The 14,901-nt window shown below is 36.2% G+C and overlaps 1 protein-coding gene across 1 annotated transcript in view; it reads right to left on the reverse strand.

Annotated features, from left to right (window-relative positions):
- LOC136025161 (TM2 domain-containing protein CG11103-like) overlaps positions 1-14,872 on the reverse strand; it is a 33,991-nt gene extending 19,119 nt beyond the window's left edge. Inside the window, exon 1 of the mRNA XM_065700913.1 lies at positions 14,693-14,872. Within this exon, the coding sequence (XP_065556985.1) occupies positions 14,693-14,838 (146 nt within the window). The 5' untranslated portion in view covers positions 14,839-14,872. The remainder of the gene's footprint in view (positions 1-14,692) is intronic.
- Between the last annotated feature and the right edge of the window lie 29 nt (positions 14,873-14,901).

The raw sequence follows: 14,901 nt of genomic DNA on the forward strand, positions 1-14,901 counted from the left end.
CATCATCAGAATGAACAGGACAAGAATAATAAATCCAGAAGGTCATTTGATGCCATATAACAATATTTGGTCACTAATAAAGCGGCATATTGAATGATTTTCTTTTTAAAATGATGATATTTAACATGCCTATTTAACTTTTTACGATTTAAAATTAATCTTGAAGAACCATCCTTCTTTGGTTTCACAGTAAAAATAGGAAGAAGACAGCCCTTTTCACTATTTCTGGCCTTAGGAATTTTTCGTAATAACACAATTATCATAAAAATCAACCACTTTTCTCAATACCTGTAATTCATCAAGACTAAAACTTCTGGTTTTTGTATGAAAATTTTCAAGTGGTGTTCTATTAAATTCAATTTTATGGCCCAGAGCTATTGTTTAAGAATATTCAACTCAACAGTAATCAACTGCCATTTTGAAAGGGAGCTGCTAACACTCCCTCCCTTAAAGTTTTGACTCTAATATTGTGAATGAAGTTTGAATTTCTCCACAAATTTATGGAAATCAAAAAGCAAATGTACTGAAAAGTACAGACTGGTTACTTCCATTTCTGAAGATTTCGAAATTTTGGTCTCTAAAAGTCCTGCCCCTGCCCCTTTTGGCAATTGGGATGGGGCCACATTCTGCCTACGGCAATAGCGATGGGTACATTTTTTGGTCCTGCAAATCTGATTCCTTCAAATCTGTAATAGATTTGGGCCTAGATGTTGTTTTAGTAACATCTTTTCCAAAAAGATAACCTAATATTCAGGGTATACAGCCCAAATTATATATTTCCCATGTTTTTTTTTTTCATTTACTGATTTCGCCAGCGTTGATTCAATTTACGGCTAACCAAATTGAAATATGGGAAAATGCATGGGAGATATATAATTTTGGCTATATATTGGTATATTAGGGAGTTTTGGTGGTAAAATAAAGTGGAAGAGCATCCAAATGTGTTAACTACAAGTTTTCTGCATATTATAAAGTAAGAATTGTTCTTATAACGCGCTTCCTTCCGAATATTCTTAATTCTATTCTTTTGCCCAAAAATTTTATCAATAAGTTCTCAAAGCCATCTCCGGTTATATTAACGCCCAGACCGGGATTAGATTAACTGGTACTTATCTATTAGCCAGCACACACTCGAGAATTTGGATCTACAAATGCAGGGTTGAAACAACTGAGACGCTTAGGAGACAGATAGGACACATATAATTTGGGCAGTATATTTGCACATTAGGGGAGAGGGGGATGTTGGGGGTTAAGCATAGCAGGACTGCATGCAAAATGTAACTTTAACTAACCTAAACAAAATACCAACTAAATATTTTCTAAAATATACCTACAATGTAGTTTTCCACTGAGCCGAATCTAATTGCCTCCGTATACAAACAGCAATAAACTGGTTATTGTCTAATTTTATAGATCTAAATTCTCGAGTGTGTACTGGCTAATAAATAAGTACCAATTTTTTTTTTTACTGAATATACAAAAGGATTTTTCAATTGAATATCCCTCAAAACATTTTCTTTCAAAATCTAAGGGGACGAAAAATCATTCTCCAATTTATACCACTTAAGATCTGGCTTTTCTATAATCGAAAATTAACTCACTTTGACAATTTCTACCATTTTTGTAGTTAAAATATTTCTAACTAGCAGCTGTTCATTATTTCATTAAAAAACAACACACTTTTGCTTGTAACCTTAGATTATGACCAAGCCTTAAGTTAGGGAGAGCGGGGAGTAAACGGTTAAACTTGAAGTGATTTAAAAGATTTGATAAAAGACTAACGTCGAGAAAAACATTTCCTGAATATAGGGCATTAATAATATTATTAAACGATGGTTAAATAATGTTCAAAATATTTTGTAAAATATTCATCAACAAAACAAACGGCGGTATCCAATATAACTACTGGTTTTAGGATCTTTGATTAACACCGTCTTTTTAGTCTAGGATTTCAGGAAGAGGGTAGCCACCGAAGCCCCCACACCTAGAACTTTAATAATGGAGCGCCTATATTATAATCTTCTATTTTAGAATACCTTCTTATAATTTTAACCACCTATCCTTTTCAAAAAAAATATTTACCTATGTTTAGTCTTTCTGTACGATTATTCTTCTTTCTAGATGTCTATCTAATGTAAAACTGAACAAAAACCCAAATGCTGTCTGTCTATAGCCTGTAATATAATGTAACCTCTATTTGTTAGCACAACAAGAGAAGAATCGATAAATGAAAATATTAGTAAGTATTTTTCTTTTTTCATAAGCAGTGTCCAAATTTTCTGTAAATAACGGTATTATAGGATATATTAGATTCTGTCCCCTCCCCCACCCCGAGTTCTCAATATTCTTCTACCAATTTATCATAGATTGAAACAGGGGCCTTCCCCAGGCCACTCAGTGTGTCCACAGATGGCGATAGGGGAATGCCCTACAGATATGTAGATTACCTACATAGGAGGCACGGACCAAGGAGGGACCTTGTCCCTGGGGGTTTATAATAGGAACTGGAGAACTCTCACCCGGGGCCATAAATATAGTTGGAGGAGGAAGAAGGCTCCTCCAATGTACACTCGACTGGGCCCATCAGCGTGTCCACATGTCCAGTGAGTTACAAATCTTCTCCCAGTAATGGGTGAAATAACATGGTGACGCAAAACACTATCATGGGAGGATCTTCTATAGGAGGACAATTGCGGCAGGGCTTAAGATCCAGATCTATAGACAACGACCTCTACAAAGGACCGCCTCGACCCTTTCGGGGTACTTGCAAGACTGGGAACCTTGCGGTGTGCTCTATCCCACTTGAGGAATGACACCCCTCGAGGAAATTATAGCCTAGTAAACAGCACAGCATTCACGTGGGATTATAACAAATGGATAATTACGCTGGGCTTGGTCTACTTTGACGAACGTTTTCGGGCTGAAAAACCTCTTCCGAGCTAATTTATCTATTATGAGTTGCCTGCCTCCCCGTAGTAGCATAATATTTGTAGGCATGAATATATAATGAGTCGGAGGTAATAGACATCAGACTGTCTGTGCAGGATTTCGACACTTATTGATAGAAGAGCATCGTCAAGTGCTGAAAACCAAGTTGTGACAAAAATAGGCGGAGGATTGCACACAGCTTCTATTCATACTGGACGTCCCAGGGACTTCTTGCTGTCCGGTTCTGAGCTGACTTAAGCGCTTCGGTGTATACTTGAGAAGATATGTTGATCTCCGTCCTTCACTGGTATCCGAGATCATTGCTTTTGCTGGTGCCAAGTTAATTTCAATAATTTAAAGAATGTGAAAATTGGAACTTGGAATGTTACTACGTTAAAAAATGACTATCGTATCGACATTTTGACTGTCGAATTCAGACGATTCGAACTGGACTTATTACGAGTTCCAGAAACTCATATCCTAGGGGTAGGAAGCATGAAAGTAGCTGATATAAAATTTGTTTACTCAAGCAATAAGGACGGGGTACATAGACAGGGAGTAGGGCTCATGATCAATAGACTAAGGAAGCTACTAAGTCTTGTTTAGGCTGGGAAAATAGAATACCTATTGCTCTTTTAATGACTAAAAAGTTCAGGGTATCAGTTATAGTAGCATATGCCCCAGTAGAACTGACTGACAGAGATACTAGTGACTCAGATGAATTTTACTTACAGTTACAGGAGCAAATAGAAAGGGTCCCAGGTATAAATATGGTGTTTTTACTAGGATATTTTAACACCCAAGTCGTAGAAATAGGGATAGATGGTATCCTATCGTAGGCAAATTTGGTGTGGGAAAAGAAAACAGTAATGGCTACAGACTTTTGCAATACTGTAGGTATAACAATCTAGTTATAAGCAACAGTGTTTGGTCATAAAACGACCCATGATTATAAAATGACCCATAAGTTAACATGGTATTCACGTGATGGTAAGACAGCAAACCTTACTGATTATTTTATTTTAAACCGAAGGCTGGCAGGATCAATACAAGATACTAGGGTATATAGGAGTGTTGTTATTGATGTTAAAAGTAAAGATCATCGTCTAGTAGTGTTTAGGGTTAATATAAAATTTGAAATTTCGGAAGAGTAACTATCTCCTGGGAGGTTATGATGTTGGTAGACTCCAGGATGAGAATCAGAAAGAAACTTTCCAGGAACAGTTGAATACTAAACTTGAGAGTTTAGAATTTGACAATGTGCAAGATGGTTGCAATAATTTTACAAAAACAATTCTTGAAGTTGCTGATGGCGTCTTAGGGAAGAAAGTTAGGTCTGCAGATAGGAATATTAGTGAAAAAGCTTTATGTTTAATAGAGAGGGGAAGGGGCTTGTACAAGAATTATCTGAGTGAGAGATCATATGAAAACAAAAGGAATGTAAAGAAAGTGGAGAAACATTAAAATATGAACTAAGGAGGTGTGAAATGAAAGCTATGGATAAAATTGCGGAGGATCTGGATGATGCAGCTGGACGGCATTACAGTAAAATATTTTAAAGTGAAGTGATTAGCGCTATGCATGAGAATAACACTGCTGCTGCTAAGGTAGGAAATGAGTTTAGCAGCTGGTTTTGTACTAAGCCAGGGGTTCAACAGGGTTGTGTTCTATCCCCCTTTATACGGATCATTTTAATGGACTTTGTCTTAAGGAGCACAAGAAAGGAAATGACAGATCACAGAATCAAATGAGGAGGAAAAACTCTACTGGACTTAGATTATGCTGATCATTTAAGCGACCTAGATGAAAGTGTAGGCAAAATGACTGAAATTTTAGAGGTTTTACGAGTTCAGGGTACTAGAATAGGTTTGAAAATTCATGTTAAGAAGACTAGGTCACTAAGGCTAGGAAGGAGTGAAGATAAAAAGGTGATGTGGGGTAACGAAAGGATTGATCAGGTGGACATCTTCACTTACCTTGGTAGTATTATTAGTAAAGACGGCGGGAGCAGTGAAGATATTATAGTAGAACAGGGAAGGCTCAGGGAATGGGAATTTCCTGGGAGGGTGTAAAAAGAGAGGTTTGGAATAGATTGGGATGGAGAAGAGCGTGCGTAGATGTGTCGGCCTCAGGCGGCTTGGTGCTACGGCGAGTCGTTAGTAGTAGTAGTGGTAGTATGTCTTACTTCTCGTTACACAAATGCTTGTAAAAAAAAAAAAAAAAACAGAAATCATCCCTTTTTACGGGAAAACAGATAGCTAATAAAGAAGTTGATTTCTTAAACATCAAATTTTAAAAAGGCACTTCTTTTAACAAAAAGTAATTCTTTTAATAAAAAGTATCGAAAATATGCTACTTTCACAGAAAGTATTCAAAAGGGTCTCCTTTGAATAAAAAGTATTAAAATAGTACTTTGGTATTCCCGTGGGAGCACTGGTAAAGCGCTGCTTGAATGAAGTAGTTATTAACTTTGTCATGTGCAAAAAGATGCGGTTCTTGAAAGAGAAGCGTCTCCATTGACTGCCAGTGACATAAATTGATTGCAATCGTTGGCTCTGCCAGTTTTTTGTGTTTTTGGCAAATTAATTTAGCTTACCCAAATGGGTAATATAAGTTAGAAACTCCGAACAAAGCGAGAAGCATATTTTGAGCTTCTAATCAGTAGTATTTCAAACTTATTCTTAGGCCTTGGGTCGAGTTCAATAAAACAAGGCTTAATTTAAATATGGGTGAGTTATATAAGAGAGAAGTCAAAAGAGGGTTGATTTAAACGGGGTTCCATTGAACGATGGTTTATTTAAGTTGGGTTGAATTGTACTTAGTCAAACAAGGCTCCAAGTAAATGGGGCTGAGTTGCATGGGCCCAGTTAAAAGATGGTTCAGCCGCACGAAGGTTCAGTCAAATAGGGTTGAGTTACACATGAGTTGAGTTGTACAGGGGCTTAGTTGTACAAGGGTCCAATTAAATAGGGTTGAGTTGCATATGGGACCAGTTGTACGAGGATTCATTTAAATAGGGTTGAGTTGCAAGGAAGCTCAGTTACATGGGTTCGTTTACACCAGCACCTTTTATGTAAAATGTATAACGTCATTCCAACACTATCATAGTTTTTTTTATGTTCTTTAAACACATTTGAATGTGATGCCATTAACATGATTTTTCTTGTAAGGTAGGATCAAAAGTGAAGTCAGCCCAAAGGTGCACGTCCTGCCCAGGAACCACCGGTGGGGCATAAGCCCCACGTTGTGAATCTCGGCCCAAGACGGTTGGCTGAAAAGGACAATATTCAGTAATGTATAATTCTTCATCCGCAGAATGTGCCCTAGCCATCTCAACCACTCTCTCATTATAGACATAGAAAGCAGCATTGAACCACACTTTTTGTGCAGCCTACTGTTTGAAATACAGTCAGTCAGCAGAGTACCCAAAACAATCCGTATTCATTTTCTTGGGAAAACATCAAACAAATCTTCGTCCATTTTTCGGAGCACCCATGCTTCAAACCATATTTGATCACTGTCATCACTGTAGCTTCCAATATTCTAACCTTGGTTCTCAAACTTATCTTGCTATTCTTTCAAACTTTTTTCAACTGTGCAGAAAACAACCTGAGCCTCAGCTATTCTACTTTGAACATTGCCACTGCTCCAACTGTCTTCACTACTAATAGTACCAAGGTAAGTGAATCTGTCCATTTGATCAATCTTGTCGTTATCAAACGTCACCTTTCCATCTTCACGTATTCCTAGCCTTAGCGACTTAATCTTCTTGACGTAATGCTGAACGAGAATGAAGCACAACAAAATCTGCAGCTTGAAGATATGCAGCAACAAGCATCATGAAAAGTCACAAATGGGATCACAAACACAAATGATGCGTAACGAAAGCTGTGGTTAGAAGACAATCACATCGATATTAGAAGATAAACAACAGTGAGAATCACTATGAATTACAGACACAAAAAAATGCAGAGGAAAATTTTCAATTAAAAGACAAGAAACAACAAGCATCACATCGAATATCAAACGAAAACGATGCACAGCAAAATCCATAGCTATAAGAAATCCTAAATTCTCCATCATTTCTCCATTCGTCCCCATCTATAAATATAATTACAAAAAAGGGTGGACCCACTATGAGTGAGTTGTGGCTCAGGCGTTCAAGGCTAATTGCTTCTACACCCCAAAAACTAAGCTCTATTTATGGCTGGGGGGAACCAATGATGGGTTCGACCTCCCCACCCTTACCATATATCTTGCCAGCTGTCAGACTTCTCCTTTTCTTACTATATCCTCCAGAATAACTATAACAGTATGAAATATCTCAAACCGGTGTCTAATCCTAGCGGGACATTCTTCAATCAGATGCCTTCTTGTTTCCACAATAGCATTCTTGCATTTTTGGCATAATGGTGGTTAACCTCTCCCTATTCAGGAAAGATGTTTTCTGAAATTTCCAATTCCTGTTATGGCTTCTGTAACCATTCTCGTCTTGGAAATTTTCAGTTGTAGAAAATGTTTAGTCAGGGTGGGGTTGAACTTCAGGAGTAATTCCTTCGTTTCCTTACACCCCACCTTCCTATGCCAATGTTGCTCTGCTCTTTCATTGCACAGACATCTCAGTGTTGTCTTCCAGTAACTCTGAAAAATTGGGATGATATGTTCTGGACTGTAATATCTCAGTGGTGTCCCAGCCTTAGCTGCTTCATCTGCCATCTCATTACCTTTATTCCAGAATGCCCTGGAACCCACATCAAGGTAATTTCGTTTCCTTTGGATATAAAGCTATTCAGGGCTTCGTAGCATTCCAATTCTCTATTTTGCCGGCTCTTAACATTCTGAAGTCTTTAGGCATAGTTGACTGTCAATTAGGATACAGTTTTCCACACGCCCGTTCTGTTCTGAACATTTCGGCCTGAAAAATTGTAGCAAATGTCCCAGTTGAATAACTTACAACCTCCTTCTCCTCATCAGGATTATTCTGATATATTACAACCCCTGTCCCTAGTTTTCTATCAAACGGTGAACCACCAGTATAACATATTATTGTGTTACTTTGGTGGAGCAAATTTTTCCAGGTGATAAATGATTACCTCCTTCTCCATATCAGATTATTATGATGTGTTACTACTTCTCTCCCGGTTTTTCATCAAACCATGAACAATCAGTATAACATATTAGTGCGTTACTCCTGTCCCCGGTTCTGGGTGAGAGCGGCAACTTTTTGCGCTTTTCTTGACTTCAGAATACTTTTGGCCCTTCGCCATTTCTGGCTCCAGGAGTCTATGATTGTCGACAAGGATTCACAGTCACTCTTCAGCAACTCCTCCTCGTTCACGCTCATTGCCTCCACGGATTATTAATCCATGATTTCAACTTTAAATTCTTTAATCTCCATCACATAAAAATTATATTTTCCTCTTTACTCATCTACCTTTAAGATACTTGAATCTGTACAAAATTCAGATATTCAAACAGCGTTGTGACACCACAATACAATTTGCTGACCAAATTAAAAGTGTTATCTGGATTGATGTCCCAACACGAAATTTGGTCCCAAATTGGAGTCAACATTTCCCCTATACATATCCCTTTACAGGAACTTTACCCTTTTTTTGAAGAAGAAAAAATATGGGTTTGGAGCTGTTGATAAGTCATTTCGCCTACATGTGTAAGAAACATAGCAAAGGTCCAGTTAAAAAAAAACATCTGATCATCAGAATGAACAGGGCAAAAATAATTAATCAACAAGGTCAACTGAGCCATATAACAATTTTTGGTCATTAAGAAACTGGGAGATTGAATGATTTTCATTTTAAAATGATGGCATATAACATGTCTATTCGACTTTTACAACTAAAAATTAATCTTGAAGAACCATCCTTTTTGGCACTGTAACAATAGGAGAATTTTTGTAGTAACACCCTTATGAAACAAATTATCAAACACTTTTGCCAATACCTGTAATTCATCAAGACTAAAACTTCTATTTTTTGTTTGAAAATTTTCCAGTGGTGCTCTATCAAATTCGATTTTATAGCCCAAAGCTATTGTTTAAGAATATTCAAATCACCAGTAATCAACTACCATTTTGAAAGGGAGCTTCTAACACACTTTCACTTAAGGTTTTAATTCAAATATTGTAAATGAAGCTTTAATTTCTCCACAGGTTTATGGTAAACAAAAAGCAATTATACTGAAAAGTACACACTGGTTACTTCTATTTCTGAAGATTTTGAAATTTTAGTCTCTGACAGTCCTGACCCTGCGTATTTTGGCAATTTGGATGGGGCCACATTTTGCCTACAGCAATAGCAATATGCAAATTTTTTGGTCTAGCAAATAATTCCTTCAAATTAGTAATAGATTTGGCCTTAGATGTTGTTTTAGTAACATCTTTTCCAAAAAGACAATCAGTGACTTTGACCTAAAGTATCTAATGGTGAACAGAACTAGATGAGCAATCCTTTGCAAGAGCCAAAGGTAGGCCAGGATAAATATGCTCTTACAAAAATTTCCTGATCCCTGTCTCATCTTTCCTGGTTCTACATGGAAACTTGAACAAAGAATAAATAAATATATATAAATATTTATGATATCAGGATTACTATATATCCAATCACTCTCATATCTCTTGAAATAGACTTCAGTTTGAAGAATGAAAAGGTCAAATCTGCCTCACAAAATTAGTCACTAGTGAAAATTACTCAGTCAAAACATGATTACTGAGAAGTGTCTTTCTCAATCTTATCAATGTCACTATTCAACAGAATACCGAAATGTTTGCACCAACGCTTCCTCTGCAACTTTCTGGCTGAAGAAATGACTTTTTTTTTCTTTGATTGAGGAGTGTTGAAGATCTTTTTGGAGTGCCTTCTAGTCACAAAACGTTCCAGGAGGGGGGGGGGAGGGGGCAAGGAGACCAGGAAATTTTTTCAGAAATAACTTTGTGGGCCATAATCACGTTGCCACGTTTCCTCCAGTATGTAACAGTAGGAAGCTTCAAATGATGCAAATGCTCTTTGAATGGCATTTGTTTGAGGCCTTTGACAATTTTTTTTACTCTTCATTGTAATCTTTCCAATATTTCTTGGTCCTTCTTGAAGTAATGTGATGCCAGGGACATTCCATACTCTAGGCAAAGGCAAACTAATGTATTGTACAGCTTTATAAATACTTTTCGGTGTCTGCTGGAAATAGTTCTTTTGATCATTCCAAGAGATTGGAGGGTACATGACAATAAAGACTTTGCATGGGTCCTGAACTTAAGATGACGATCAACAATGACTCCAAGATGTCTTTCTGCAGAAACTGCAGAGAGGGTGTTACCTTGGAGATGGTACTACTGATATGTATTGTGATTACCAAAGTGGATCACATGGCATTTACCTTAAATTACCTTAAATCGCAGCTTGGAGCAATACAAGGATTTTCCATAAGAGAGGAGTCATGTGTCAGCCTAAGCCCCAAGAATGTCAAGGTCCTTTTGGATAGATTGCAGGTCAGAGGGTGTAGCTGCTTCACCAGCAAGTTTTGAATCATCAGCATAAATAGTGAGGAGGTTTGAGAGAAGGTTGGGTGCATCATCTATCATGCATCATCTATGGGTGCAACCTATAGAGGTTGAAGAGACTCAGTCAAAGAATGGTCCCCTGGAGACTGCAGACGAGGAAAAATGAGGGACACCTTGGAAGTCATTAACTCTTACAACTTGTGTTCTTTCTGAAAGAAAAACTCTGTATCCACCAGACAATAACATCAACAGCTGCTGCTTTTAGTTTGGTGATGAGGAAGTCATGATAAACCCTGTAGAATGCTTTTGAGAGGTCCAGGAGCACCATGTCAACAGGGAAGTCTTTATCCAACAGTGATGTAACACATTCATATGTCTGTATTAGCTTAATATTAACCAATCTTAAGAATCTGAAGTTATGTTGAGTGGAAGTGAGTATGTTGTTAGATTCAAAGTGTTGAGTTAGAGCTCTGTTGACAAATCTCTCAAACACCTTTACAAGTGCAGAAGCAATGCTGATGGAACAGTAATTATCTGCATGATCTTTGGGGATTTTTTGTGGATTGGTGTTATATGAGATGTTTTCCAATCTGATGGTAGTTTTCTAATTTGTAGAGACAGCTGGAAGAGTCTGCACAAGGGAGAACTGAAAACATTTTAGCACTCCTTGAGAGGCCTTGGGTGTGTCCCATATGGTCCTTTGGATTTGCTAACATCAAGTTTATCAAGGTTAGTTAAAACCATTTCTTCAGAACTGAAAATCCAGGCATTGGATCAAATATTAAATCAGATAGTCTTGCAGGGATAGTTGGACAAGATCAGATGGTAAAAACAGAGGCAAACTAGATATTTGATACATTAGCCTTGTCTATTCATTAATTCATTGTTCAAGACATTACAGCTAGTGGCTTCTACTGCCTCTAGCAGCAATTTCATTGCCAATAATATTCGCCTCCCACAACCAATATTAGGCTATCATAGGTAGATGGAGAAAGTCTATTAAAGAACAATGCAGGGTTTATATTGAAAAGTAGAACAAATTTTGTGAGCAAATTGGGCTCAATCCCCTGGAAACAACTTTATCAGAGACAAGGACCATTTTAACCAATCTGTTTTATTCAGGCATTAGACAAAGTGCTATATATACAGCAAGAAGTGCTTTATCAACTCTATTACCAAATCTTCATTTAGAAGAAAGTAAAATAGTAAGATGGTTTATGAGAGGTGTATTTAATAGAAAGCTTTTCTGTTTTTTAGTATTTGGGATGTAAAATGTGCCCTTGATCTAATTATATAACCATCTTGAAATATAGAAAACCTTCAGCTTAAGGCATTAATACAAATATAACAGTTTTATTGGCATATGCTTTGTTAAGAATAACTTGCAAGGATAATCATGTATGGATACAATGTATTGAAATACATTGAATCTAAGGTTTCTAAACATGGCAAGAGGTATATTTCTGGATTTGGACAAATAAGGGCTTTAAAATGAGCCACTTCACAAGCTGGTTTGAATAATTCCCGAACTGACTATCTAACCTCTGCAATTACCTTCTAATAAGATACATTTAGTCTTGACTTTGAATTTTGATAAGCAATACCACATTAAAATGGTGCTATTTGTCTGAATTCAGCAATTTACTTTTTAACTGATTTAAGAGCCTCTGTTTCATTGCATTTACTTAGAGATGGGATGTCATGTCCAAGGGGCTAAAGAGATGGTTTTTTTCTAAATTGAATATATGCAGAGAACTCTAACAGAATGAAAGGAATTAAATTTGATGTTGAATTAACTATTAATTGTTCTTCACTAAATAATATTAATTCCTTTGAAAGGTCTTATTTATCTAATAGAGATTTGATTTTGTTTCCAAGAGGGTAAAAAAGTGTTTTTTTTTCTAAATAGAAAGTATACAAAGAGCTCTAACAATATGAAAGGGATTGAAAAAAAATGAGATAAAAAATGTCCTTCATTAAATCAGAATGTTATATTTGGTATAATTATCTAAAGCAAAACCAATACCCAGTATTTTTGACTTGCAAGGATTTTTTTGCCTTCCTTCATTGGCATGTGAACTGTTTTCATTGTAGGCATTGGAAAACAATGTGTCATGTGTCTGTCTATTTACTTATCTGTACTTCCAGTAGTAGGTGACATCATAGCAAGAACTGTTGAGTGTAGACACTGTTCTTCAACTTTTCCTATCATAAAAGTTTCAACACTAATGTGACATGTTATAAAAAAAAGTGGATATTATTAGCTGTCTATGGGTTTTTAAGGTATATGCATGCAAACACTATTATATTTAAAATTTATTAACATAGGCTAACACAAATTGTATTTTAACCAACACAAGACACATGAAATTTCTTATTATTTTTGGCATAAGCTAACATAAATGAGGCAATTCTAATGCCCATCTTCTACAGTGTCTTTTGACAGTATAAATTATGCTACCTTTTTTTGTAAAGTCAAATGTTCACATTAAATAATGGTGATTCTTTAGTTTCATCAAAAGCTGCCTAAGTGGAAACTATGCTGAAAGGAGCATAGTCTCCATACTATAGCACATAGAAATGCTAGTTCTAGAAGTGCATCCATTTCTGGTTGACCCTCCTCCTTGATGGAGCAAACTAAATATGCATAAAGTGGGTAGGGTTTTGAAGCCAATGGAAAAGTTGGGGTTGTACAATATGCATGAAATTATATTTTAAATACTAACTCCAGATTTCACTGGTAATTTCTGTATAGTAGGAAGTTGAAAGACAGTTAAGAAACTCATACATCCATTAATGTTAATATCCATAAATGTTCACTTTCACTTTTGAGTTTAAACTAGCCAGCTGTTTCTGAACAAAACAAACATCCAATTTTTTATAGGCAACATTACCAATAGAGTGAAGTACATTAGTCCATGAGCCCTGCAGGCAGCAGGGCAAGGTCTGTATTCTATATTTAGAATACAGACCTCACCCTGCTGCCCACACGGCTCATGGACTAATACACTTTGCTCTATAGGTAATGTTACCTGTAAACAAGCCTACTTTATGCATTTTTAGTTGGTAAAATTGGAGCAAATAGTATTACTGGCTTTCATATAAAGTGAATATACCACTTGATGCCTTTTTTAAGCTCTTTACAAATATAGGCCTAATAATAATCACTTCTACTGGAAATTCAGATTTAAGCACTTTTTGACCTCTTAAAAATGGCCTATATATGGAGTCATTACAAATTTGTAATAGTTTAGAAACAAATTTGGGCTATATATTTGCACATCAGGGGGTGGGGGTAAAGCATAGCATATATTAAATATGTAAACTAACCATTGCTGTATTATTTTTTTTTATGTGTTTGTGCACATTGAATTTTAAAGAGAAGAGAAATTGCCTGTGCAACAGCACAGACACATAAAAAAAAACAGCAATGGTTAGTTTATGTATTTAATATATGCTATGCTTTACCCCCCCCCCCCTGATGTGCAAATATATAGCCCAAATTTGTTTCTAAACTATTACAAATTTGTAATGACCCCATATAAAGGTCATTTTTAAGAGGTCAAAAAGTACTTAAATCTGAATTTCTGGTAGAAGCAATTATTATATTTGTAAAGAGCATAAAAAAAGGCATTGAGTGGTATAATCACTTTATATTACAGCCAGTAATACTATTTGCTCTGACTTTACCTTTTAGTCTGCCCTATGGAGAAGGAGGGTCAACCAGAAATGGATGTGCTTCTAGAATTAGCATTTCTAAGTACTATAGCATGGAAACTATGCTGCTTTGCAGCACAATTTCCAGTTTAGACAACTTGTGGTGAAACTAAACAGTTACCTGAATAACAAACTAAATAAAAAAAACCTACAGAAGAAGGAAAATTATATTATAATAGTCTATATTTTATTTTAAAACAGAAAATATGGTCATTAGGCTAACCTATATTTTAACATATTCATATTCTAATGTAAGGTTTTAAACATACTTTAAAGATTTATAAAATTAGCACTAGGCTCTATGGGTTCTGGGCAGCAGAGTAAATGTTTTGGGTTCTTGGGTACTATGGGCATTGAAGTCAGCTATTGTTGCCTCACAGACCAGAATCCAAAGAGTTGTTAGGCAAACATCAGGATTTTTTTATAAGAAGGAGGAATTATGTTTAAAATGCATACTTTCTACAAATTTACTAATACTTAATTAAAAATACTTTCTACAAAGGTCAGGTGTAAATAATAAAGTGTAAAGCTTACAAAAAATTACAATTCACCAGTGGTCCAAGGGGATCATAAGCCTCTGAACAAGAAAATTGGCTGCATGATACTTCAAACGCAGCATTAACACCAGAAGTACTCAAAGCATGTAGGAAGATTCCAATTCCAGAACAGAAAAAGAGCATTTTTGAAATTTTGAAGTTGCTGCCGTATTTTATTTAGGTACTCTCGGTTCTGCCGACAGATAA

The sequence above is a fragment of the Artemia franciscana genome, chromosome 3, assembly GCF_032884065.1.
Source record: "Artemia franciscana chromosome 3, ASM3288406v1, whole genome shotgun sequence".
Taxonomy (NCBI): domain Eukaryota; kingdom Metazoa; phylum Arthropoda; class Branchiopoda; order Anostraca; family Artemiidae; genus Artemia; species Artemia franciscana.